General features: G+C 47.7%; 1 protein-coding gene across 14 annotated transcripts in view; it reads right to left on the minus strand.

The window, feature by feature from the left end:
• Nucleotides 1-5,344: 5,344 nt before the first annotated feature.
• The window catches only part of FUBP3 (far upstream element binding protein 3), a 36,913-nt gene continuing 15,723 nt past the window's right edge, over nt 5,345-26,534 (minus strand). For 5 of the 14 annotated variants that reach the window (XM_015879354.3, XM_015879353.3, XM_015879352.3 and 2 more), the window contains 14 exons: nt 26,133-26,204; nt 25,255-25,312; nt 22,569-22,731; nt 21,617-21,715; nt 19,570-19,674; nt 19,089-19,191; nt 18,341-18,441; nt 17,132-17,273; nt 13,012-13,172; nt 12,109-12,182; nt 11,584-11,660; nt 7,970-8,041; nt 7,360-7,487; nt 5,345-6,905 (listed from right to left, as the gene is read on the minus strand). In XM_015879354.3, coding sequence (XP_015734840.2) covers nt 6,897-6,905; nt 7,360-7,487; nt 7,970-8,041; nt 11,584-11,660; nt 12,109-12,182; nt 13,012-13,172; nt 17,132-17,273; nt 18,341-18,441; nt 19,089-19,191; nt 19,570-19,674; nt 21,617-21,715; nt 22,569-22,731; nt 25,255-25,312; nt 26,133-26,204 — 1,364 coding nt within the window. In that variant the 3' untranslated portion in view covers nt 5,345-6,896. Of the gene's footprint in view, nt 6,906-7,359; nt 7,488-7,647; nt 7,875-7,969; nt 8,042-11,583; nt 11,661-12,108; nt 12,183-13,011; nt 13,173-17,131; nt 17,274-18,340; nt 18,442-19,088; nt 19,192-19,569; nt 19,675-21,616; nt 21,716-22,568; nt 22,732-24,504; nt 24,628-25,254; nt 25,313-26,132; nt 26,205-26,534 lie in introns of those variants that run through there. The other 9 variants (XM_085520935.1, XM_085520934.1, XM_085520931.1 and 6 more) reach the window with 6 other exon arrangements.

Raw genomic sequence — 26,534 nt, forward strand, 5'->3', positions numbered from 1 at the left:
GCAAAGGGCCGGGAGGCGGGGGGAGAAGAGGACGGGCCCCCAAATTCACCCAGCAGAGCCGGCTCCGATTCTCCGAGCCCCGCAAAGAGCCGGGGCCGCCCCCAGACTCACCGGGACCCCGCAGCCCCCGGCGGCTGTAGCGGGGTGAACCCTTCGGGCTGCTCCCTCCGCACACAGAGCGCGGCTACAGCCCAGGTGCGACCGCTTCTCCCCATTGACCTCATCAAGAAGATGCGCAAATGTCAGAAACGCACCCAAAATGTTGATTAACGAACGCGCTTCCTCAGGGGGAAAAAAATAAAGCAACGCTCCTCTAAAGCAGGAAGGTTCGCAACCTGCTCGGGGCTGGTTTTAATGCAGGTGCAAACGAGTTGATTTCGGGTTTCTGGGCTCCGAACGGAGCGGCAGCTCCGCGCTCAGCGCATCAGGTGGAGCCGCAGAGCCCGCACTCCATCCCCGCATCGAGTCGCCCCGCTCCTCGTCCCGCTACAAAACGATGCGTGTCCCGTCCCCCCCCACCCCAAACTCCTCGAGTTGGAGGTTCGGGGGGGGGGGGAAGGAAAAAGGTGGGAGGAAAAAAAAATCCTCCCGTTTTGTGCTGGGTTTTAAATATCCCCAGCTGTTTCCCAAACCTTTTTCCCCACCGTAGGTGCTTTACCACCCCCCCCCCCCTCAGCCGCCCTCCCCTCCTCGTTTCTCTTTTTTAATATCGCAGCTATCCCTCCTTTTTAACATTTAAGAGGAAACAAGTTTAATATTCATGGCTGTTAATAGAGAAGGGCCATTATCGCCGCCCCATTGTTCCGAGCCCCGCACAATGCCGCTTGTATTTTCATGTGTATATTCCCAAAGTTCCTTCTGAGCGTTTAGTGAGCACTTTAATATTCATGGGTGTTAATAGAGAAGCCCTCAGTATATTGGCATATTGTTGGGAGGTGTACATATTGGTCTGACTTTGAATAGCCACAGTCCTCTTTTCTTTTGCTCTGTTTTGCAGGGTTGATGGGCCAGGAGTAAATGGGCATTTTTCCCCCCCGTCTCCCCCTTACAGAGAGAACATCTTTATTCCAGTCCCAGACTTTCTGGTTTCCCATTCAGGACCCTCAGAAATAATGTCAGGCAGAAGAAAAGTGGAGCAAATCAATCTTTCATGGTCTTTTTGAGACCAATTTGACATCCATGGACTCTTCTTTTCTTTCACAGCCTACAAGGGGATGGTCAGGATCTGGACAAGGTTGGGGTCTGATGAGGGGAGACATGGGATCATAATGCAGCAAAGAGAGAAAAGAAAAGCAAAACAAGAAAAGATTGCAGGGATGGGGTGATGGAGGAAAAATGAGGGTGAATGACAGTGCAAGAAAGGAGATTAGAGCCCAGCAGCTGCTTTTTGGGGGGTGGGGGGGAGGGGGGGAGCTCTCTCCCCTCTTCCAGCCCTCGGCATGAATAGGATTTGAACAGAGCTGAGATTGATTTATAGTTATTGCAGTTGAACATTTATTGCTCTTAAAGAGTGGCGGGGAGAAAAGAGAGAAAAGGGGTTTGAAAAGCTCCTTTCTGTATTAAAGAGGTATCAAATGAAGACTGCTGAGATAATATACAGTGGCCAATGGGAATTTGATTTGCTTTAAAATTTAACTCTTGTGGGGCCGATCGCTCCGGGGCTGTGGGATAAGCGGGGGATCGCGGCCGCTCCGGGCTCTGAACGGCGTCGGATCCGCGCATCGCTCCGCGGCTGCGAGCGGCAGAAGCGGACGGACCTTTGCTGCTCTGCTTCTTAATGACCGCCGTCGCCGTATCTACCTTTATATGCGCGAGTGTATTTGGGTTTGTTTTTATTTTTAAAGGATACAGTGAACGCAAACGGGATGCGGAGCTACGAAACGAGCGGCGCAGCGAAGAGCCCTTCTCGGAGCGGAGTTTTCCTTGCCCTAAAACCTCCGGTTTCTCTCCTCTCTCGCACCAGAAACGCGAGCTCAGCGCAGTCCCCCCGGGCGCAGAAAGGAGCCCATTGTTCAATGGGGAGAAATACATTTTTAGCGGTGACTGAAAGCTCCCCTCTCGTTTGAACTCTAAGAAGAAAGTCCCTGGCAGCGAAGAGCATCCCCCCCTCCCTCTGCCCCAACATCTGTTTGGAGCAATCCAAGCTCTAGGGCACGGCTCTGCCCCCTCCCAAAGTCATTAAAAAGATATTAGTTGAGCTGAGAAAAGTCCAGCGCGGCCCCCCCCAGCCGGTGCTGAAGGGGGTGAAAAATCATTAAAGACGATTTTGGATTTACCACCGCTAATACCGGTAGAAGGGACACGGGGGGTCCGAGCTGAAACGACGAGAACCGGGCGGTGCCCTCCCCGCTGCCCGCCGTCCTGGTGCCCCGACCCGGCGCAGCGCGGCCCGTCCGACCCCATCGGCGGCTCCGAGCTGCGGGCAGAGGGCGGCGAGAACGGGGCTGAGAGCGGCTCAGGTGCGGCGGCCGCATCCCCTGCACCATCAACGCTGCAAATACCCCGGAGCCGGGGGATAAGGAAGGAAGGGGGGAACAGGAGGGATCATCGCACCCTGCGGGAGCCGGGGCAGGAGGGATCACCGCACCCCTGCGGCTGCCGCAGGAGCCAGGCGCCTCCGAAGTTGCTAAATGTGTCATTTATTAAAGCATTCAGGGGGCTTTTCTTTGGCGTTTGCTTGCAAACTCACAAAGGCCGAGCTGCTGTTTGGGGGTCTTTTCTGATGGAAAAAGGGCTCGGAGACCCCCGGCACAAAAGAAATCCTGGCAGTGCTTTCAATGGCCGGGACTCAATGAGGGGGACCCTGCGCGCAGCGGGCGGGGGCGAGGGGCCGCCCGGTGCTGCCTGAAAGGCAGGACTGAATGTAATGGGGAGATCGGCGTTTATTTGTTGGGATCACATTTAATTAGCTTAGTACAACCCTTGAAAGACAAAAGGACCTCAATCTGGATCCAATCTGAAGCTCGTTTGGAGAGCGAGGGCTCCTGGAAAAGTCAAAAGAGAGAAAGGAGAAAGAAAAGGGAGGCTGGGAGAGAAAGGGGCCGGGGGCCCAGCCAGGTGACTGGCACGCGTGAAACAAGGGGGCCTTTTGGGCACAAGGCAGGGCTCAAAAGGGAGGGAGGAAAATAGCCTCTTCCTCAGGTTTTACCTACTTCAACCCTCTGAAGGGGCCGGGGCTGAAAAGCCTCAATAGGGGCTAAGGGGGCTGCAAAGCAAACAGCGGCTCTGGAGAGGGGCTGCGGCCCTGCAAGGCAGCAGTTGGCAGCACTTGGTTATGGGAATGCACCCAAATGTTCCCTGTGTGTCCACAGCGCCCGGTGATGGAGATGGGGACAGAAGGGGGACGGGGACACACAGCCCGTGGTGATGTCCCCGTGGCTGAGATGGGGCTGTATGGGGGGTGTGTGTGTGTGTCCCACCTCTCTGCCCCCATAGGGACCTCTAAAGTGCCCGTCCCCAAAGTGCTGCATTGTAGGATGGAGCTGAGCATCCCCCCTGGGTGGGTTTGGGGTGTCCCTGAGCAGTGCTGGTGCTGGTTGGGTCCTATGGGGGCTCAGAGTGCAGAGACCCCCAGCGCAGCACCCAGAGCCGGGTTGACTGCACTGCTCCAAGTTGTTCAGGGCATTATTTGTCTTCATTTCACTGTGTGAGGCAGCGGAGCTGTGGATGGAGGTGCTGGGTGCCTCCTTTCTGCTTTTGCTTCATTTCTTGTCTTGTTATAAGTAGTAACTCCTGGGTTATCTTGGTGAGGTCGTGGTGCACAAAAACAAACAGGGAAGGAACGAGCCCATCTGTGAGCTCCCAGCTCTGTCCCAGCGCTCAGCACAGCTCAGGTGCTGATGAGGGATGATTGTGGCACATCATGGAGCTGTTGGGGAGTGGGACCCTGCAGCCAACACCATCAGAGCTGCCCCAGAACAAGGAGCGTGTACGGACCCCACCCAGGGCTGGGTGCTGGGGATGTTCCCCATGGATTGAGATAACAGGAAGAAGCAAAGAGGGTTTGGGACTGGAGAAGTGGGAAGACTTGTGTCTGTGTCCTCCCATCCATCTGTGAGCTGAGGACAGGGCAGTCGTGTCCCTGTCACATCCCTTGTCCAGCAGCCCCAGCACTGGGAGCAGCTCTGGGCAATGAGTGATGGCTCACACAAAGGGAAGGCACCGCTAATCCCCACCCCGCAGCACCTGCACCCGGATTAGAGGGAGAGCGGAGATCAGAGGCTGCGTTAGAGCGGCCTTGAAATAGGATTTCCTCAAGTGATAAGGGGAAGGGTGGGAAGATGCACCGAGGTCACAGTACCTGCCCCCCCCTGCACCTCACCGTGAGCATTTGGGGCATTGAGCCCCCATCGGGGTTTAAATGCACTTCATTTGGGGGATCACAGCTGTGCAGAGCTGAGCAGGAGGCTGCTCCTCTGCTGGAGGAGCAATGGAGGCACCACAGCAGCTCATGGGCTGCAGGGATCTTGGCCACAGACCTCAGAGCAGCAGGTGCTGCCATGGGAGGGACCTCCATCACATCACGGAGCCACGGTCACACCTGGATTGGTGTCCTCCCATCGCATTGAGGTTCTTCCATCACACCCAGGATCATCACCCACAGCCCTGGGCCCTATTGAAGCGATGGAGCTCCCAGCAGCTCCAGCCCCAGCTCTTAGCGGAGCAGAGGTTCAATGGCTGTAGCGATAATGGAAAACAAACCGCTGCAGTTGGGAACATTTGGAGCACTCGAGGCTGCCAGGACAGCAGAGTGCTGCTGAAAACCCAGCTTTGCAGGCACCATCTTAATGACAGGCCAAATCTCAAAGCCCTGCAAACTATTTCTTTCCCCGCCCCGCCCCCTCAATAAAAGGTTGCATCAGAAAGAGATATTTCCATAATTTATAGTATGGGTATTTCACTGGGGAGACTCTCTGATCTGTACTTACAGATACATTTAAGAAAATGCATCCTCCCACAATCCTGCGCCATTTACGACTATTGGCACAATCTGTAATACTCAGTCTTCAATTAAGGGACACCTTAGGGTTCATTATCACACAATTGCTCCCTGTGAACCATGCCAAATGCTGTTTTGGCACAGAGCTTGGAAGATGAATTAGAAGGAAGTCTTCTCGGTAATGCCCGCTCCCAATTCCCATCAGCAGCCCCTCGCCCTCCTCCAGCCCCTTTTTCCCCCCCCTCCCTCTATCCGAGTGGCTTTTACCATCCCATCGCTCACTGTCTCCCTCGATTCTCTGGAGGTACATTGAGACACTCGGCCGCTCTCTTTTTCTTCCGGCTCTCAGCCCTGCAGCTGGGCTCGGCGCTCCCATCCCCGCACAGCACAGCACAGCACACGCAGTCCTTCGCCCACAAGCCGCCCTTGTGGAGGTTTTATTATATAGAGTGTAAAATGCAACTGTCAGTCAAAGGAAAAAAAAATAAAATAAAATAAGAACAGTTTTGGGGTTGGGTTTTTTTTTTCTTTTCTTGTGTTTTTTTTTTTTTAAACTTCTCTTTTCCATTTTAAACCCGGCGGCGGCTTCTTTACAGTTAAAACATCTCAAGCATAGGGGGGATAAAACAAGGATAGAACCCGAGAACGGCAACGTGGGGGTACATGGCAGAAGGGAACGTCCCGCAGGGAACTCTCCAAAGGCAAAAAATAGCTTCGATTCCATTCTTCCTTTAAAAAATACACTGTTATCTGTACAAGGAACACTACGGCCGGCGGCGCGGATCATAACATCTCTCTGATTACATCGACATTACCGAGCAGCGCGGAGGTTAAAGACGAGACTCATTTCTCTCTCTATTCAAACCCTGACAATATTAGATAGGGCAATATTTAAAAGGAACGACAATGACGACATAAAAAGAAGCCAAAATAAAAACGAAACCACCTTGGAGTTTAAAAACCAAAACCCAACGAACTACTTCTCCTACCTCTGATGGCGCCTGCTAAAAGGTGCCCATAGGAGCGGCTCCAGCTCAGCATTAGCGGTAACCGTGTTTGCCTGAGCTTACAGGAAGCTTACAGGGTTGTTTCTTTACTCTTTTTCTTTACCAAAGGAGCTCTGAGGTCTCAGCTCTGGGATGGGGAGGAGAAGGCTCCAAAAAGCCACCCCCATTTCCCTATGGAGCCCTTGGGAGAGGCCAGCAGTGACAGCAGGGCAGCACAGTCCTTATTAGGATACACTGCTCTTCCTTACAGCACAGCAATGCGGCACGAATCAAGGATGCGAGAAGACGAGAAGTAAAACATTTAATGAATTTACATATTTAAGAATATTTAAATACTGTTTAAAATCCTTTTTTTTTTTTTTCTTCTTTTCCCCCCCCCTCCCATCCCCTCAATTAAGGATTCGTTCCACATTCATTCCTTAAGACACCCAAAGCCACTCTTTGTGCTGCAACAGGAAAAGGTTCCAAAATGAAATGGAAAAGGTGGGGGGGGGGGAAGAAAAGAAAGGAAGAGAGGAAGAAAGAAAGGAAGGAAAAAATCCCACCCAACCAACCCCACGTGGAGAGCAGCGGCCGCACGTTGAAATGTCACAGCTCCAATGTGCACAGCTGGAGCTGCAGCTCCCCCAGCTCCATCCAAAGGGGATCCCGGAGGGGGTTTTATGTGTGTGTTTTTATGGGTTGTTTGTTTGTTTTTTTGCAGTTTCATATAAATTTAGACACAAAATTACCAGCATGTCCGTCAGTTTAGTACGTTACTAATTGCTCCTGATTCTTAGAAAAGTTCAGTACGGATTATCCTACAGCTATAGTGTTTCACAAACCAACAGAAAAAAGTCTTCATCAAAACGTTGCAAATCTAGAAACCTCTGTTACAAAAAAAGGTTTTTGCTTCTGCAATGATTCCGAGGGAGAAACCAAATCGCGACGATGGCCGTGAGGACGTTGTTCTACTGCTCCTGTGGACAGAGGGACAGCGGGACGTCACCCAACACCCCCAGCACCAACCAGCCCCCTGGTACCAACCACACTGTGCTGTGCTGCATCCCACCCCCCCTGTGCCAGCTGAGCTCCTTTCCATCGCTGCTTCAGGGCTGTGCTCCTCCAGCAGCCCCAGCAGCTCAGCTCAGGGAGCACAACTTGCTCACTGCCCCCATCCCTGCTCGTGCAATTCCCCCCAACAGCCATGGAACAGCTTGGGGACCCTGAGCAAATCCCCTAAGGAAAATAAACCAACAACCTCCCAGTTCTCCCCACTGATCCACCCTGCACAGGGAAGTCAGTCTGATGCTGAGATAATACAATGGTAGCACTGTGCAACTTCTGACTTCTTCAGCCACAAAACATCCCTGTGTTTCATTCACTGTATGACTCCAAAGCTCTCCCCACACCCGGACAAGGGTGAATACGCACCTGGCTGTGGGCCTGCGCCTGCCCTAATGTCTGCCCATAGTAGGCAGCCTGCTGTCTGTAATACTCTGCCCAGGCCATCGTGTAGTCCGGCTGGGAGCTTGCCTGAGAAGCAGCGCTGGCAGCATGACCTAGAGAAAAGAGAAGGAAAAAGGGAGAGATGAGGTGTTTGGTAAGATGAAGCCCAGGCTGCCAAATGCAAATCCAGAAGCTGGCACCACACGCCTCTTAATGGAGCGGAGGAAGGCAGGGCCATGACTGTCCACACACCTGTGTGCGGAGCACTCCTACCTATTTGACAACCCAGCTTCAACGTGCTGGGTTTTGTTTTGCCAGCATCGATTCTCGCTGTACGCAATGCTTCCCCAGCACGGACACGGGCTCTGCTGCGCACTGAAGCTCAGCAGGAGCAGCCCTCCTGAGGCCCAGCAGCAGGCACCACGACAGCTTCCAGTGGAAGAACTACCATGCACCATCACCAACTGCAGGGACCAGAGGGAATTGCAGAGGACTGGAAGCTAATGATGGCAGGGGATGGAGACGCAAGTCATCGGATTAGAGTGAACTCTGTAACAAAAGTTTCCTTAATCTCCAACAACCCTGTTTCACTCACTCTGTTTTTTGTAATATTCCTCCCATGCTTTGCTGTAATCGGGATGGCTGTTCTGCTGCTGGCTCTGTTGGCCTGTGCAAAGATGACAATAAGGGGCATGTCAATATGGAACAGGTGACAGTTTCCAGCTAGTGACATCTACCTCTCCACTAGACAGGCCCCGGCTCCACCTCAGTTGCCCATAACTCCAAGCTTTAGCTTCCATGTTTCTATAGAGTTGGGCATCCTCCATTTGGGGAACACCAAGGAAAGGCTCGAGCTCCTGACTCTGTCTCACCTGAGTGCTGCTGAAGGGCACAAAGCCAAATTCCACCCCTCCCCTCCACTGTGTCAGGACTTGCTCGAGGCCAAATGCGCTGTTTGGGAGCTGTTGGGTCTGCACATCAACCACCCAAAGCTGCCAGCCTGCTCACACTGAATACAGGGACCCAGGGTTCAAACCCTGACAGCAGAGCCCTATCACCTCAACCTCCAGCCACAGAGCTGCCATGGATACAACCATGCCTGCAGTCACCTGCAGTCTGCACCCCCTGCTCTTGCAGCAGGACACATCCCAAGGAGTCCTGGTGGCAATGCCTACCCACACAGTGCGGTCAGCACACAGCGAGCTGCCAGCCCCAGCACCACCCCATGCAGCAGCACCTGTAAGCTCTCTGAACAGACACAGCCAGCTCTGCAGGGATGGCTCTGGGCTCCTGCACTGCACTAAGAGCCATAGGGACAGACCACAGAGCCCAAAGCCCGCCTGCACCTAGCACTAATCTCCCTCTTTTAACGCTAAGATGTACTGAAGCCAGTGTGTCTAAGTGTTGTTGCAAGGGAGAGTCCAACCTGCCAGCTGCAGAGGCCGCAGTTAGAGCAAAGAGCCTCAGCCAGACATGCAGCAAACAAAACCAACCAACCCTGGACAGAAAATACAGCAATCAGAAAACTGCAGAGGAAGGCAGGCGTGGTGAAAGCACAAGCTGCTGCACACACAGCAGGCAAGGACAGCACGCACACACAGCAGCTCTCACAGCCCATCCGAGCGCCTCGGCTTCATCTCAGAGGGCTCTGAAGTGGAGGGGAAAGGGGGAACGTAATGCACTGTGAGTGAGTGTGAAGTGGGTGGAGGGAACAGGGCAGCAGTGTCCTGTCCAGGGGCATAAAAGCAGGTTAAAAGACTTGACCAACGCTACAAGTCAGGACCTTTTCTGGCAGAGGTCAAGGCTGCCTCAACTGTCCACCTGCTAATGCCAACAAAGGACCTCCTTCAATGCCTTTTCTTCTCGGAGAATTACAGTCCGCAGCGGGCTGAAAGGACACGCAGCTAAATGCATTTCACGGCAAAACGTTTCTCTGGCCAGTTAATTTATTTAAGATGGGGGAAGTAATTAAAATCTGAATACATGTGTAGGGGTGGGGGCTGCCCCTCCTCCCACAAGGAGGGCACTCTGGGATCTGTCCCTGGGAAGTCAAGGGACGGCTCTGCTGGGGGAAGCAGAGCCACAGGGCAGGGCCCCTTCACCAGACTGTTCTCAGATTAAAACTCACAGTGTAAAACCAGGTATTTGCTTAGTTTCTCATTATAATTCTCCCATGCCTTCGTGAACTCCACCTGGCATGACAGGGGACCATTGCTATCTGCAGCAGGAAAAGAAAGCAGCCAGCTCTGCTTAAAGCACAGCATTCTCTCATCTGTCCTCTCATCATACCAAGACTGCCCTCAGTGTGTCTGCCCATAAACAGGAGTACAGAGGACCCTAAGCAGACATGAACCTACTGAACTGACATTCACTGATATTTTCCATCACGTTCAACAGCAGAAATTAAATATTTTATCCCCAGATCACAACTTTGTGGTACTAATCCCATGCAGGGGAACAATCACTGGAGCCACCAGAAACCTCACAAATGCATTGCAAAGCAGCTGCCAGTGGGACAAGCCACACTGCTGGTACTGGGAAATTCAAAGGGTCTGGACTTACGACACCACTAAGCTCCAAAGCCAAGGGCTGTGAGCACAGGACACAGCTCACATACATTACAGAAAGGGAGATTATTTCCCCCGGTGTCTGCTGGGGAGGGTGGGAGGACACCTGAGGGAGGCAAGGAAGAAGATAAATATGTAATGTGAGTTCTAAAGGCATCTCTGAAGGCAACTGGAAAAGCAAGTTTCATCAGCCTCTATTCAAAGGTTTTACATTAAGCTGAAAGTCGAGGATTTTTTTGTAGAGGTTTCCCTGTTGTACATCTCCCTGCTCTGCTCCTCAGGAAGGTTCAGTGCTCATAGGAGAGCACAAGAAAGGATGTGAACAGTAATTTTTCCTCTAAGACAAACTAGTGGGGAAATTCTCCCTTTTCAGCATCATGTTATTCCAGTCCTGTACAATAAAAGATTCTTTCCAAGCCCACCTATCCTAAAAGCACAACCGCTGCTGCCTGTCTCTAAAGCTCTACAGAAGAGCTATGAAAACCTCTTCCAAATACACATTCTCAATGTTTAACACAAAGCCCCCAGTCCCATGCAGGGTTTCCAGAAGCGCACAGTGTCAAAAACACGGTGTTGAGGACTTCCAGCTTTCAGATATGCACAATTTCATTTACATTAAACGTGATCTGCGTCACAGGGAATCGCAAATGCAGCTGCTGGCATCGTTACGCCAATTATCCTTCCATCTCAGGCAACCAAAGAGAGGGAATTTAAACTGAACTTAACCACCTACTTCATCGCTGAGCCAGTCAGAGCACTGAAAGGCATCTCAGTCCATCACATGAGCTTTGAGATTAACAAGTAGACCAGGAATCTGCTCAAAGCATCATTCAGGTTGTTGAAGACAGGATAACGCCATTACCAACATCACCACTACTTCAGTTACTCTGAAATGGGGGAACCTCTCATTCCAACCTGATGAATTTTGAACAGTTTTGTGAGAAAGTGGACACTCTGAGTCCTGAAGAACAACAGCCAGTTCGATTCACTGTGCCAGTGGCCCAAAGCATTAAGACCAGTAGCAGAAGTGATCTGAGTTCAGCTTTTGAACTCATTACTGCAGATATTTGTGCACTGTCACTTTTGCCTTAATGTTAATATCTGGCTGGTCACATTCCATGCTTTTAGTGCTGCGGAAGCCGAGCAGTTAACAGCTCCCAAAAGGAAATGAGGACACTACTACAGCCAGCGTGAATGAAGCAGGATAGGAACCACACTTATCTTCTCCATTTTCTGCATCTATTTCCCAGACTTCTGTCAATGTGGGAAAGAGAGAAGAGCTCATAAAGAATATGTACAAAAAAAAAGATAATCAAGAACTGATGAGTTAAAATGCAGAGATGGGAGGGCTCACCACCAGACACGGTGTGCCTGTCAGGGAGACACTAATAGAGGATAGCAAGTGCTTGTCTGGAGAATCCTCACAAGAAAAAGCTTAAGGCAGAAATGTTACCAAGTAGGTTTTCTACACAAGGGGAGCAGAAACAAGCAGTTAAGTGCACAGAAAGCATTACAGGTTATGGTGGACTTTGGCTTATTCCAAGCTCTAACACCAGCTCAAATGAGTGGTCTCATGGTTCAATCTGTGTCCGGTGGCAAAGACAACACCAGCCTTTCTCAAACCCAGGCCCTAAAAACTTACTTGGGACTTGCTGTCCAGGCTGCTGCCACGTCTGGTAGGTACTGCCCCAACCCTGCGTCATGAACGCCTGAGGACCACTGCAGAGGATAAAAAGGCATGCTGAAGCAGGCAATACTTAACGGGAGATATGCATGAAATCAGCCACAGAAACAAAATTATTACTTCTAGTCAGCGACTGCTGAGCAAACAGGTGAACATGGAACAGAAAGAAACATGCGGGCGCAACTGCTAACTGCATGGTAACTGTCTGTGAAGTCAAGGACATGTGGGGTACTGAACAGCACCCCAGCAAATGAGGCTCCAGCTTCTTTCCATGCTCTCATTGCACCGGAGACAGAAATCCCTACCTTGTTTGTCATTTCATAGCTGAAATCCCTCCTGTAGTCAGTCTTAAAGGTTCCAGCTCCCTCTTTAAAAGGCTGCAATTGCACACCACCCCTCCAAGGCCCACCATACTTCTCTCAATGCTTTTACAGCTCCCAGTCATTCCCTACCACCCATCTGTAACAAGATGCAGAAGCTTACTTTTGATGAGGTGTAGTGGGTGCTTGGTTGAACGGACTCTGACCAAATCCTCCAGGTCCACCCATGCTGGTACCCTGTCATGGAAACCAGAAATATTTAATGGCAGCTCTACACAGAGAGGGTGCAGATAGCTAGTAGGAACAATATGAGAGGGGAGAAGACAGCCTGGGCTATGTTCCATTAAACCCGTGCACCCAAAAGTAAAGACTGATCTTCCAAGAATGAAGTTCTCAGGACAGTCAGCATGCTTCAGGAGCTCAGCTTCAAAAGCAACCATGGCCAGCTACAAAGGGGCTAATGGGACTACAGCAGAGCTGGAAGTTTTCCTTTGAATAGCTTGGACCCTGAGGCTGGTATCAAGCCTTCTCCCCTCAGGTAATTCAACACAAAGGTTGCTTTTCAGTTCTACTATTCTCCAGTTCAGTATTTTTCCTTACCTCCTTTTACCCAAGTTTCCCCCTTCAGCAGTACTCTAGCCTGACATTATTAAGCTTCAATACCACAGCACTGCATTAAGCAGAAGATAAACATCATCCTGGATTTACTGGAGCAAGGAGCAGTGTTACTTTTAAGGTTATGATGCCAAGATTATGTCATTTTCACACAGTAACGCTATAGTCTTCTCTCCAAAATCCCACTTGGCAGCCTTCTCATGCCTTATTATAGTTGCACACTGCACTTGATTATGTCAGCAGTCGGATCCTCCTGGGACCACAGCAAAAATTAGTCCAACGGATGCTCAAGGGCCAAAGCTCAAGATGGCTGCTAACAGGCAAATGGTTTTGATGCTAAATAATGTTAAGAACGCACACTGTGCCACCCCGTAAGTCCAGGCCTACACACACATACAGGTGGAAACACTTCTGAAAGAGACAGATCAAAATCAACAGAGATGGAACTTACACCAACTTTCTCATCTATGAGATGTCTCGCAAGTTCAATTTGCTGGGGAACTCCTCTGATTGTGAATATTCGTACACCAGGGTCTGTGTTTGGAGGTGGGTTTCTCTGGAGCTCCACGTGGGCTCCTGACTGTTGATTTATGCTCTTGATGTTCTCACCACCTGAAGAAAAGAAAATCGAGACAGAGGATATTCAGCATCTCTTTCCATAAGAACATAACGAAGTTAATGGCATACAGTTTGCCATCTAGATACAGCAGAGCACTGCAGTGCTTGGAGCAGGATGGGACAGCTCAGCCAACACAGCCTGATTTCCTGAAGACCTACTAGATCCCAGTCTCTTAATGAAATTTGCTTAACAAAAGCTTCAGCCAACACTACAATGGTTCGATTCTTCTTTTGGAAGCTCACACTTACAGACCAGCTCCACTCAACTGAAAAAATTAAAGGGTAATGGAAGGAAAGGGCTTTACAGTTTTCAAATCACAAACCAAAATCGCCAGCCTGAAGTACACACAGTAAGCAGGAAGGAAAGGGAAGTAAAGTAACCAGAGCTTTTTGTTCGCCTTTAATTAAAAGGAGTCTCTAAAAATCTCCTCCATTTTGCTCACATTTCCATCTCTATACATCCAGCACAACTTCAAAAACAAACTGTGGATGTTGCAGACACTTGTTCGTTTCATTGTAATGGACTCGTGACCTTTTTAACATTTTAAAGCCTTTCTGGGGAAGGGAGGAGGAAAAGTTGCCAAAGGGCAATTAACTCTTTCTAAATGAATTTTAGAAGATGCATTTAACAAAAGGTAGTCATGTCACATCGCTGGGCAGACAACAGGGATTGTACTGTGTAGCCAAAGCAAGGCCACTCGCTTTCAGACAAGAATGGGAAAGGCACAAGATCGAGCCTCAAATCCAAGACGTTTGATTTTATGCTTTTGTCAGACGCAGATTCATATCGAGCCCTCGTGCCTTTGTTTTTATACGTTAAGGCAAAATTTGACTCAGCAGTTACTTCATCTTAATAAAAACACAGTAGAGTGGCACCCGAACACACTTCAGATCGCAATGGAGTGGGACAACTTTCTTACTCAGGATAGAGGGACAAGCACAGCTTGCTGCTCGCGCTGCACACTATGTTTTTCCTTCCAACACTGAACTGAAATCCAAAGCATTCTCATCAGAAGGACATAGATTTCAAGTTATTTCTCTGCTCAGCATTCAGCACCAAACTGGTTACTGTGGGGCTGTTTCACCAGCTCCCTCCTTGGCCATACAGAAGGATCCTGAATGTTGTTCTCCAGGTTTGGTGGCAGACTGCAGGCTCCCACCTCCTTCTTTTCCTCACCCTCCACTCTGCTACATGCCCAAGTGTCCCCTCCCATCCAAGCTTTCCTGATTTTCAGCAGTGTACAAACAAAGTGACGCAGCCAACACGATGCTGCAAGGGCTGGATGGAGTTCATCTGCTCCCATAAAGCAGCAACCGCTCGGCACATGGTGGCTGTCTGCAGCCGCATTCAGCAGCCCCACTCCATTCTTCTACCTGATGGGGGGCAGAAGTGATCCAAGAGTGGCCCCCCAGCTGGACGTGAAATTGTAAAGCAATTAATCAAACCTGCTAAAAGGCAGAGCTGACAAGAGCCAGGCCAGCCACGTTATCTGTCAATATTGCTGTATTTATCATGGAAATCCAGAGGGGGCCCAGAGAGGCTGCGGTTTGTTTCCATGCACCACCAAACAGAGAAAGCACTTGACATGTGTATGGTGCTCGTCTCCACCCTTCCTCGAGTCTTTCACAGAAGAAAAGCTGCACCTACCCACCCTCTAGAGGAAAAAGCTACATACAGGATTTCCAGGGAGCCAGGAACTCCTTATCAGCTCATAAAGGCTCAGACTGCCAAGCAAAGTAGCAATAGTCATAGGAAAAGGGCCCTGGATCTTCTGTCACAGACACTGCAGAGACTGAGCTACAGCAAACTTGCCCATCTTCTCCCAGATTCTGGAGTGATTACACAGAGCTTGAAGCAAGGCAGCAGTTACCTGGCTACATCTGAGACCCTGCATCCCAAGGGAACCTCTGCTCAGGTGCTGACCTCAGAGGCAAAGCTGTGTGTGCCCACAGAACATGGCTGAATTGTACAGAGGGCTAACAGCCAAACAGACACACTACCAGCTAGAATCTGCTGAGAAACTAAAATAGGGGTGAGCAAAGGTTTTGCAATCGGTGGCTGTTTAAACCCCCAAATTAACATCCCCTCACCCCTATAATGCCCCATAGGCCGTGGGAGAAGAATCAACAAGAATCAGACAACAATATCTTGCTTCAACAAATGGAGACTGCAGAGCATCCATCCCCATCCAGACCCCAAAAGGCAATGCTACAGCCATCACTCACCTGACAAAAAAATGAATGCTGCAACAGTATTTAAGAGCACAGGCACTGTAAGAGCACCGATTGCAAGGTGGTATTACAAAGCTACAAGCATTCAAATCACCATACAACTAGTAATTAGTCACTCCAGAAAGCTTCTGATCTGGCTGGGTAAGAATCCTTGTTTTGCTGTTGTGGAAACAAAGGTAAAAAGCCACCCTTCACCCCCACAGTGAGCCCGTGCCAGGCCTTGCACTTGAATGCTAGGATATCTAACTCCACTACCTGCATTTATCTTTTCAGCACAGTGCTCTCTGTAGTCACAAATGCTCCACTTCAGTGCACAGCTGAACAACAAGTGACCTTTTCTGTTCCTTTATTAAGGATGACTAATGGATACAGCAATAAAGTTTCATTATAATTTGATTTTTCCATATATATAGCTCTCACTTGTGGGCTTAAAATTTGCTTTGCTTGATCTTTGCCCAGCTGGACTATTCACTGAGATAAAGTACAATCACTCTGCAATATCTGCATAGTGGGGAGAGTCATACTGAAAAAGTTTTGAGGATTGTGAACAGGTTTATAGCAAAGAAAAACATCTGAAATATACCTAACATGCCTGCATTGCATACTTGTGCCCCTAGTCAACCAATCAGGCAGCACTCAGGGTGCCACCGGGGCCAGAAAGGGAACAAGTGAGGTGCAGCAGGGCTGTGTGGTAAGGGAAAAGGCCACAACACGTTTCATTGCAAGCTCACTGCTGCCCAACAGGACGGAAGGGAACTAAGTGCCACTGAAACATGGCACAATGCCCTCACGCCTTTGCCTCCTTTACCGTGGCAGCTAATCTGCTCCTATTCTATGCATCTCACCTCTGCTGACACTAAAAGCCAACTGTGATTACTTAAATGCTGGTTTAGGCATATGTCATTCTCCCTGAAATAAGCAGATAGAAAAAATTAAGTACAATTCTGTTGATACGTCAGTGTCTTAACTCAAAAGCACTGCAACAATTCAGAGCAACAGAGCTACTCCTGGCTCTGATTTCCTTACTGGCATTCCCTGATGCTCCGCAACACAACTGCTGCAGATGCTCTGGTTTTATGAGTGACCTGGCAGCATGCAGATTCTTTAGAGGAAGGCCAGGTGCCCTGCCTGTGTGCTTTGCATGGAGTGATTCAGTGGCTTAGGCAGCAAAAGACACTTGTCTGAGCAAGACGAGGTGTACATCAGGCAGGACACCAGGTTGCTCTGTGCCAGTCCCAGATGTCAGCTGAGACACAGACAAACATGCTCCTTTGCTTTACTCATCACACAACTCAGGTTTGTGGCTGGAAGCAGATACAGTCACTACCACATCTTCCATTTAACCACATAGCACTCACAGAAATTCAATGTGCCGAAACGACTGTTCTGCTTCTCCTTGACAAACTGCCTTTTAAATGCGTTCTTTAAAAAAGGATCTGCAAATGAAACTGCCTTTTCTCAGCCAGCTGCTTGTTGCAACAGGCTTGTCTGACAGCTCCACATGAAGAGCCTCTCTTACACATTGTGAACAAGGGCCTGGAGAGTACAATGATGATTGAGAACACCACAAGGTAAACAACCAAGAGCATTCCCAGCTTACCCCTGTGCTGCATTCACTGGCCACTAAATACCTGCACTCAGAGAACTGCCAGGCAGCAAGAACGTGATCATCCCAAGACTAAAAACTTGGACGCTTGAGTATTTAGTGTCACCAGACCTACCTTTGCCTATAACGAGACCGCACTTGTCAGCTGGCACCGTGTAGGTTATTTCCTGCATGCCCCCAGGTGCTCCAACACTCCAGTCCCCGCGGCCACGACCTCTTCCCCGGGCTACAGCCAAACTTCCAAAGCCATCTCGTTCCTTGGAAGGCAAAGAATTTCTGTCAGTGCTTTTTATTTTTGTTATTATTGTCTGCCTCAATATACATTAGAAACAAAATAAAGCAAGGTAAGTTAAACTGCACTGTAATCAATGGCGCTGAATTAAGATATTCTTGGACTTCCACGTTCAAGACTTAGGAGCAATTTAAATGTCAGTGACGTGGGTTATGGCTGCCTTCCTGACTCAGGAAGATAAAAATATTTTTGCCTTTGTATCTGCCGAAATAAACCTATAAACATGCATCAGCTGCTTTTATTCAGTGATGAGGGGTTTGCTTAGAACAACCAATAATAGATCTTGGCACTGACATATGCACAAGTTAGCATCCAAACTCTTTCAAGTGTCACTCTTTAAAGAACTTCAGGAACTACTCAGCTGAAATGCACAATTTCCAGAAATTCCAAAGGAAGCTTTTAAGTTCAAAGACACTTAAAGGACATACCTGGTTTGGATAACTAATTTCTCCACAAGTAAAGGCTATAGGCAGCCAAAGGCTACCAGGGCATCTCAAAAATCATACATAAGCAAGTATTCAAACCAAATCTCAAGGCACGAAGAGAAACCGAGACCTAACACTAATGGAGAAATTAGATTTTGCCTTCCCTTGCCTCCCACAGTCACCAGACCCAAGGACCAGAGATTGGAGAGGTGGTAAAGGAGGTGCTGTGAGCACTGTGAATGCTCTGCTGCCCAGAGTGCTATTCAGCCCTTCTGAGTAGAGCCTCCAGCCTCTGTCTCATTGTAATGCTGGACTACGGTCCATGAGGTCACTGTTTTTAAGTAGCTCTGAAAAACAGCTTAACGTAGAACTGTAACAAAGCCTCTTGATACTGCCTCAAAACAGGATAGCTCAGTTCCTCTCATAGCTCAGTCAGCCCTGGTCACATTTTAAAAACAAAACAATATCAAACCCAGCAGCTCTCTCCTTGGCAGCAGCACGCATGGCCTACGAGAAGAAAAATTCAACACTGATGTTCTTCATCCACACAGCTGCTCGCATGGACATTCATATGAGCATTTTCCCCCCAGGAGCTTCTAGAACCCACCTGTGCTGTAAGAATAAGCTCGCTGATGATGTGTGCTGCATGTTGACACCTATCGGGAAGCCCCATGACCTGTGCGACTCTTTCAGGACTAATCCCATCATCTGTGAAGAGAAGTGGCAAAGACTAAATTAAAAGAAGCAAATATCCACTCACTAACAAAAGCTTCCTCCTAGCACCACACTGCTAGCAGCACTCTCATGTAACACATCTAGCCCAAACTCTCTCTCCCCTCCACCTTCAGCCACACTTCCACATACTGAAAGGAGACAAAATCTCATTGCAAAGGGGACAGCATTTAAAAGACAACACTTTCAAATGTCAAAAAGTCACGAGAGAGATCGATATAATTTTAAGAGGACAAAGGCAGCTTTGATAGGTGATCAGACAGCCAAGGACCCAGAGAAAGTTACTTAGAATTAGTCAACTCCTGATCCCCAAAGGCTTTCATGTCCTGAAGGAGAACTCCTTAACAGGAAACAGAAGTGTTACTTTGTTTGTCCATACAGTTACCAGTCAAGACATTACTGTTGTGACATCTAATGTCTGTAAGTAAGACATAAATAATCTTACTTTCTGAAAAACAGAAAGTGCATGAGGAAGAAGTAGGTCATTAAACAGCTTTCAGAAAGAGACAATGCACCCTTAAACGAGGAAAGCCTAGCTGCTGTAACCTCAGAGCAGAACCACTGCAGCGATCCCAAACTGGAGCACTGGTCAGAAAGTAATGGCTCTCCATCCTCACACAAACCTGGTTTAAATTGAATCCTAACTCCAGCATCATTCTGAATCTTTTTGATCATTTCTCCATTTCTTCCTATCACAATTCCAACAGCAAACCTGGGCACAGAGACCTGATGGGAAAGGCAAAGCAGTATGAAAGCTCAGAACTAGACTGAGTTACTCTGATTAAACAAGGAGATGGGCCACGTTAAGCAGCTCCAGGCTACACAAAGATATTCCATAAGAAAAAAAAACAAACGAGGCCACAAATTCCTTCCCCACTAAATGAACTCTGCGCTACAAGAATGCAGCTTCAAAAGGCAATTAGAAAGGTGCCATCTGGGAGTCCATGAGAACTCCCCTTTGCAGCCAGACTCACTTTTCTGGCAACAGAAAACAATGCATTTTAAAAAAAAATAAAGCTTACAGGTTACACATGAAACTTGAGGACTTCCACCCACTGCCCGTCCCACGGGGAGGTTAGCAGAGTACTTGTGAAGAAAACATACCTCTATGCTGCCTCCTCCCATTCTAGAACTGAAATCATTGCGTACGCCTCGGAAGTCTGCCTGATCTTTCTCTCGGATGATCTCCAGTACCATTTCCCTTGCTTGCTACATGGGGAAAGAAGTTACAGTTAGCTTATAAATACTCTGCTCGCCATCTGGGCGTTAGGGCCTCGATAGTGGCTCCTTTACCACTGTCAGAGGAGATCTGCTTTCATCAGATGTGGAAGATGTCAAAGTCTGCCAGGTGTGCGAAGCTGCAGTTTCTCATGTGCAATCGCATACTCCAGTCTTTCAAAAAGGAGCTTTTGCTTTTAAAACCATCACTTTTCCCTCACCTTTTAAAAAAATCATTATTATTTAATTGAAGGAAGATCCTCTCCTACTGGACAGAGCTGAAACCAACAGTACAGCAGATGCTCTGGCAGCACAGTAGTCAGCATATCCGCTAAGAGGCAGAGCATGTACAAGAAGGCAGGTGAGCAGCAGCGAGCTTACTGACACTCCAAGTTACACTCAAGTCTGCAGCAATCCAGCAAGGCTTTCATTTATTATTTTTTGGAGAAAATGAATGTTCTTCCTACCTACTCACAGCTCTCCAGGCCTTTCACAAACTTGCAGATATGCCCAGCTAGTAAAAGCATACCTTGGAAATAAGGCAGCAGTAAGCCACCGTTAAAAACAAGACTGCCTGTCAAAACCTATACCACTGTTTCTATATATTTCTTGTCAAGGTTTGGATGGTCAGGTTCTATTTGGAAGTTTGAGGGACAGTGGCAAATAAATCTGCCTCCTTTCCTGTTCTTATGTATTCTCCAGGTCCCCGTGGCATTTATTACAGAAGGGGACAACTCAAGACATTTCAGAGATGTTAAGACAGAAATAAGGGCAACGGAGACCTTTCCTGGCAATACGAGATCATTAGGAACTCTGCAATTTGCAGCATGCAGAGATTCCCCCCACAGCCAAGGACTCAATGAACTTCTTCAGTGCCTTCTAAGTGTGCTGAACTTTAAGTGCCTCAAAAGATCTTCCAGTTTATGAAGCCTTCACAATCGCTTGCCATGATTTATGGCACAGAAGATGCGACAACAAATGTTGCGAGGCAGAAGGAACCATCTGGAAAGCATCACCACTCACAGTATGACTTGGCTAAAAGCAGCAAGAATCTCATTAAACTTTCTACGTGTTTATACCATTGCGATAAGTATAAGAGTTGTGGAAATTAACACAAACTGGGCTTTCAGATTTAACTAATAAGTGGCTTGAAAAGTGCTACCCAAACACACCTGACCAACATCAATCGTTACAGCTGTTTATGATTAGGAAGATCCAATGAAACAGATCTATTTTTATTAGAGACAGGAATGCTAAGCTAGATTTAAGCATTTAGCAAGGTATGAAAGGCACTTGCTGGGAAGTGGAACACGCCACACCTAAACTTTAATTCGAGAGCTCCTATCATGCTGCAGTCTTCCAGCCTCCGGATGATCGTGGGTTTTTGTTAGGAAACCGCAGCATGACCGTATCTGCAGAACCCTGACACAAGGAGAATGACACACCAGCATTAAGTAAACCCCTTGGTTTCAGGAGTTGTACTTTTCACATTTTTCTTTTTTTCTACTTTTAATTACCTGTGTCAGTTGGCTGTCTGAGATATTGAGCCTTCCACAAAACTTCCTCAGATGTCTGCTTAAGTTTGTCACTGTGAATCCAGCTGTTTAAGTAACACGTCGCTATGACTTGTGCCTCAGGACTAGAAAGTTTTTCAACTCTGCCTTCTCCAAACCTTCCTTCTTAGCTCTTCTACCCAGGTCTAATATCTACATGGGGTGAGAATCCCCAGGTCATACCATAGACAGGCCAATACTTGCTAGACCTTTGTTCTGACTTGCTCTATTCAAACCTTAACTTCACCAAACAAACAAAACCAGCAGGGATCATAGCATTTATGATGGAGTTATACAGGATTCAAGTCCATTAGATGTTCACAGATATGTTTCAACTTCCCCCCAACACTCTGGGGCAACTGCTTACTTTATTTACATACCTGTACTTTAAATGCATCTCCAGTAATACGGAGAGGTTTGTCTGCTCCTGTAGGCATGGGACCATCTTGGATCATAATCATTTTCACACCTGTTCGCTCCTGAAGAAAAAGCACAGAGCACTTTGCTAAAGCAGAGTCCCTAAAACCAGGGACTACTTTTGGTTACTAGACATTAGGTAGGTCACGTTAGCAGCTTTGCAGAACACTACCGTAGCTCTTCACAAGTACTTAGAGCACAAATTCAGTAACAGTCCTAGAGTGTAAACGACTGCCAGAAAGTGTGCTACTCCTGACGATCTGAAATAGCTGAATCTCTTGCAAAAATAGAACTCCTCTACCTTGGCAACTGATTTCTGAAGCCCTTTCCAAAATCTGTAGCTGTTACGTGATCAGCCTTAAAACTACTGGATGACAGAGGGCGACCAAAAAAACCTGCATTTTTGACCTAGGTTCCTTTCTGGAACCCTCTATCCTTTAAAAACTTGTACAGGATGTCAGCATAAAGAATGTCTAGGAACATGGGTTTATACATAACAAAACACTTAATTACAAAGGGTGGGATGAGGAAAAAGGAAGACAAATGCCAGCTTTATCACAGATCAACAACAAAGGAGAAGCGGAGCACTCTACAACAGCATGGCTGGCATTAAAAACTATTGCAGCAGCAGACTAGAGATAGACTTTTCTTGTCTACAGGGATCCCATCCTGAACAGCACGCACCAAATGTTATCTAAAGCACATGAGTTCTGTGAAAATTCCTCTGCATGTGTAGCTGGGGCTAAACCGATTTTATTTGCAACACAAGGTTGGGTCCAGCTTTCCGAAGGCAGAAGAGTAGTCCCTGCTGTAGAAGGTTAGAGCATTTATAGGCTCTCCATTTCAGCACGCTCTTGTTGATCTAGAGAAGCTGCAGTAGGGAAGAGAGCCCTAAAGTAAATGCATCTTGCGCACCTGCAACTGTTTTATTGTTTCACCTCCTTTGCCGATGACTAGACCCACTTTGGATGCCGGGATCAAAATCTCCTGAATCGTACTGTTGCCATCAACATCGTTGTGAAAACCAGGTCCGTTCCGACAGCGATCTACAATCTGCCCCAGTAGCCGTTTTGCTTGTCTTGGAAAAGAATCGAGGGAAACAACCATTAGACAACATTGTTCCGTGTGACCAAGAGACTTGGAACCATTGGAATGTGAAGCAATCGGGGAGAGAAGTGAAAAGATGAAGGAAACCAGTTAGCACAACTTTATTTCTGGGGGGGAGAGCAGTATCCAATTTCCCCTATCGTGATCACTTATAAGCAGCTTGATTTTTTGTAAGGGGAAGAGAGAAGGAAGAGCCAGCAGCATGCTCCAACATCTTTGGAAGTTAAGGAGCTGTTACATTTGGGGTGCACAATTTGAATGAAGATGTTCTACATCCTGAACTCCTTTAAACTTATTTCCCCCACGTATATGCAATATTCGGTAAAAAACAAACTCGAGCTCTGTTCTTGATCAAGACAAAACAGACGGCGCTTCAATACTAACACAGCACACTGCTGAACCACTCTGAACCCTCACAGACAATGCCTTGCCCTTCTCTGCTCTCCCTTACCAGCAGCACCAGAACACTGCTCTAACACAGCCTCTGCCCCAAGCAGCAGTTGCTAAAGCTACACCAGGAAGCAAGGCAAGGACACTGTAGCAGCAACCAGTGGAAGACTGGGTTCTTCTCCTCCCCATGAAAAGAGGCAGACACGAGAAAGCAAAGATACCTTCTCAGAGCATTTTTAGCATGTCAGAAGTAGCTGACATCTTCCCTTCATCACAAGGATTGCTATTATCAACACACTCTTTTCCTGTCCTTTTCCAACAACACCTCTCTAACAGGTAGAAGAAAGCCACCGGTTCCCTGCTCAGTCTAAAGCAGAGTCTTCCCTACTTCATACCCAGGCACATCAGGCACCACACACGGACAGCCTTCACACTAAAAACTTGAAGAAATGGTATGAAACTATCTGTTGCAAGCAGGCAAGACAGCTCAAGGGACAGTGATCTGAGGCTACACAAAGATCAGTGTGCTGCCCCCTCTAAACTTTCTCACAAAATAAGGCAAAAGGTGGAATTTCTGGAAGCCTGATTCAAATGCTCTGAAAGATTCAGAAGGTTTTATTCATTTACCTTGACATTTTGCATAAAATGTGGCAACAGAGATTACAACGTTCTTTTACACCATGCATATCAGATGAGAAGGGGTCACTGGGAAATTAGCTCTGTTAGTTTGCCTCCAGATATAACTAAAGGAAATGCTCCCCACACAAAATCAATTGAGATATCTCATGTTTTTGAAGTGTCTTCTCACTTCAGGTAATTTTCCCCGAGCAACCTGAAGAAGTATCCCAAACAACTAACTTGACAACAATTTCAGCACAGAAGCAAACAAAATTTCAGCTAGTTCCACAACCTTAATACTTTGTTCTGCTTCAAAGATTGCATATTTGCACCTTTCCTTTTATTTCGATTTAAAGACATTTAATTGCATATTTCTGCATAACGAGGTCTTCGCTGTACCTCTCCCCCATTCTGCCCCATCTGCATTTTGAGGCATCCCAGTTTTTTAATATTTTGTTCTTGTTCTGAAATATCCTTTAGCAGAGGGAGAAAAAACACTTCAGCATCAGCAAGAATACATTGCCTGCCCTGTAAAGTGAGAGTACCAACTGTATTTATTCTGGCTCATCACTTGCATCATTATGGTAGCATAAGAAGCTTTAAGTACCCTTAGATCTCTTAGGAATGGAAGAATGATGGTTGTCGTCTCTTTAGAGAGACAGTCTTTGTGCCCATGTATTTTCACTATCAAATGCAACTCAAAGATTTCCAGATGGATTTTAAAAAACCCACCTACCCAAAGGCTGGGGAGAGAAAGAGCAGCTCCATATGTTAAGTGTGTTCCTGTAAGCCTGAGGATCCTGGATCCAGTTCCAGCAGAAGGTCCTCAACTGGTTTGTGAGAGTCTCAAACTCAGCTCCTGGGAAGGGGGAGGGAGGAAACACTGTCCCTAAAGTTTCTATAGGCCTAAAGAGTAGAAACCCCTGCTGGCTAGCCATGTGTCTGTACCATGCAGGGATCAGAATTCAAGAATTTCTGGTTCAGTCCTTTGCTTCTCTTTGGCAGCAGTGCAGAGGCAAGCACACCCATGGGCCTCGTGCTGCTCTGCAGCAACACCAACACCTCCAGGTAACTCTGGAGTGGCACCGACAGGCTTTGGAGGCCTCATGCAGACCTTCTTCAGCTGCAAGAATGTCAGCTCAATAGGAGGGAAGCGAAGGGGGGAAGACAAGTGCCCTTCAACAGCTTATCTAAATATTCTGGAGAGCTGCAGTTCAAAAACTGCATTCTAGGTGCCCTAGGAGCAACCTTGCCCTGCGGAGGGGAATTCCATGGACAATTCTGCAGAGGGTTCAAACTGAAACTGGAAAAAAGCCTTTGAGGTGCACAGTTCAAAGCATCAGACCAAGAGGCTCTGTGTTCCAGGACCCTCAAGTTTCTCTAGGCCAACATTTGCTGGTGTGGCTAACCAAGTAGCACCACTGACAGAGCACAGCATTAGGGAGAAGAGAGAAGGAGAAAGGAGAAGAATAAAATCAGAACTCACTCAATGCTCTCTGGCGTCCCGGTGAGCACACAGGGCCTCTCAGGCATCCCACCACTGTCTACAAAGGAAAGAAGAAGACAACAGGGATCAGATACTTCCCAACTCTTAGCACCCAAACTGTCTTCAGTAGCCAGGAAGGCAGAAAAGCACTGACTCCTCTCATGGCTTGGAAGCTAAAAGAAATCCTACATTAATATTCAGAAATAAGAAATAGCAGCAGTTTCAGTAACTGACAAGTACTAATGAAAACACTCCCCTCTGCGCACAGAGCAGGAGACATCCAGGGCCAATATATTTTAAATGATTTGCTGCATATCTGTATTATTTTCAAGCCTTCCCCACCAAATAAAGGGAGGCTTAAAACCTAGATTACGTTCATCAGCAGTGTCCTGCTTAGCACTTGTAGTACAGCCTTCCCCAAAGCAAACAGGCTGCAGCACAAGCAAAGCAAATGGCACACTCGCATTTTTTCAATGCAAGGCAAATTGTATGAAGAAGTGCTGCCACCCTCCAGAAATGTTTTCTGCCAGGAGCTGTTGCAGAGCAGACTAATCAGAGATAAATTGCATGAGCTGAGCTAAATGGTACCGCCAGGAGAAAACTAAGCAGAAGCAATTTCTGCTTTAAAAACGTGGATTGTCCATTTGTACTGTATCCATCTGTTGGTTAAACATAGTTCCCTAACTATTCAGTTCCCTAAACCACCTGACAAACCTGCTTTCTCAGGGAGGCCAGTCCTACAACGGCCCTCCCAACACGTCAGCCTAGTACATAATGAATTATCACCACTCACAAATGATGAGCAAGGCACCTGATACAACGGACATGACATTCTCCAACCCTAAAACCTGCTCACCCACCACAAAAGAGGATCTTACCTGGAGCAATCTGAATTTTGCAGCCAGACTCGATCTGAATCCGTGAGATCTGCTCACCTCCCCTGCCGATTACTGAAATGAGTTCAACAAGCATCAGCACACGCTGCTTATCCTGAAAAACTGCAGAGCAACTTCCCCACTTCCACTCTGTTGCAGCTCTCTATAAAGGTACAGTTTGACTACAGGATTGTAGAAGAGGCATCCACAGTATGATAACATTCAAAAACCAAACTGAAACAAAACAAAGCAAAAAGGAAACCAACAAAAAAACAACCCTGTCTTGCACTGGAATGGAGATGCATAGTATGTAAGAAAGAAGGCAGAAGTCTGAGTGCTGCTAGGAGAGTCATTTAGGTGTATTTCAGCCCAAAGAAATACATCAGTTATTTGAGAACCTAAAAA

The sequence above is a fragment of the Coturnix japonica genome, chromosome 21 (assembly GCF_054131305.1).
Source record: "Coturnix japonica strain WE chromosome 21, WE-NBRP24, whole genome shotgun sequence".
In the NCBI taxonomy this organism is placed as follows: domain Eukaryota; kingdom Metazoa; phylum Chordata; class Aves; order Galliformes; family Phasianidae; genus Coturnix; species Coturnix japonica.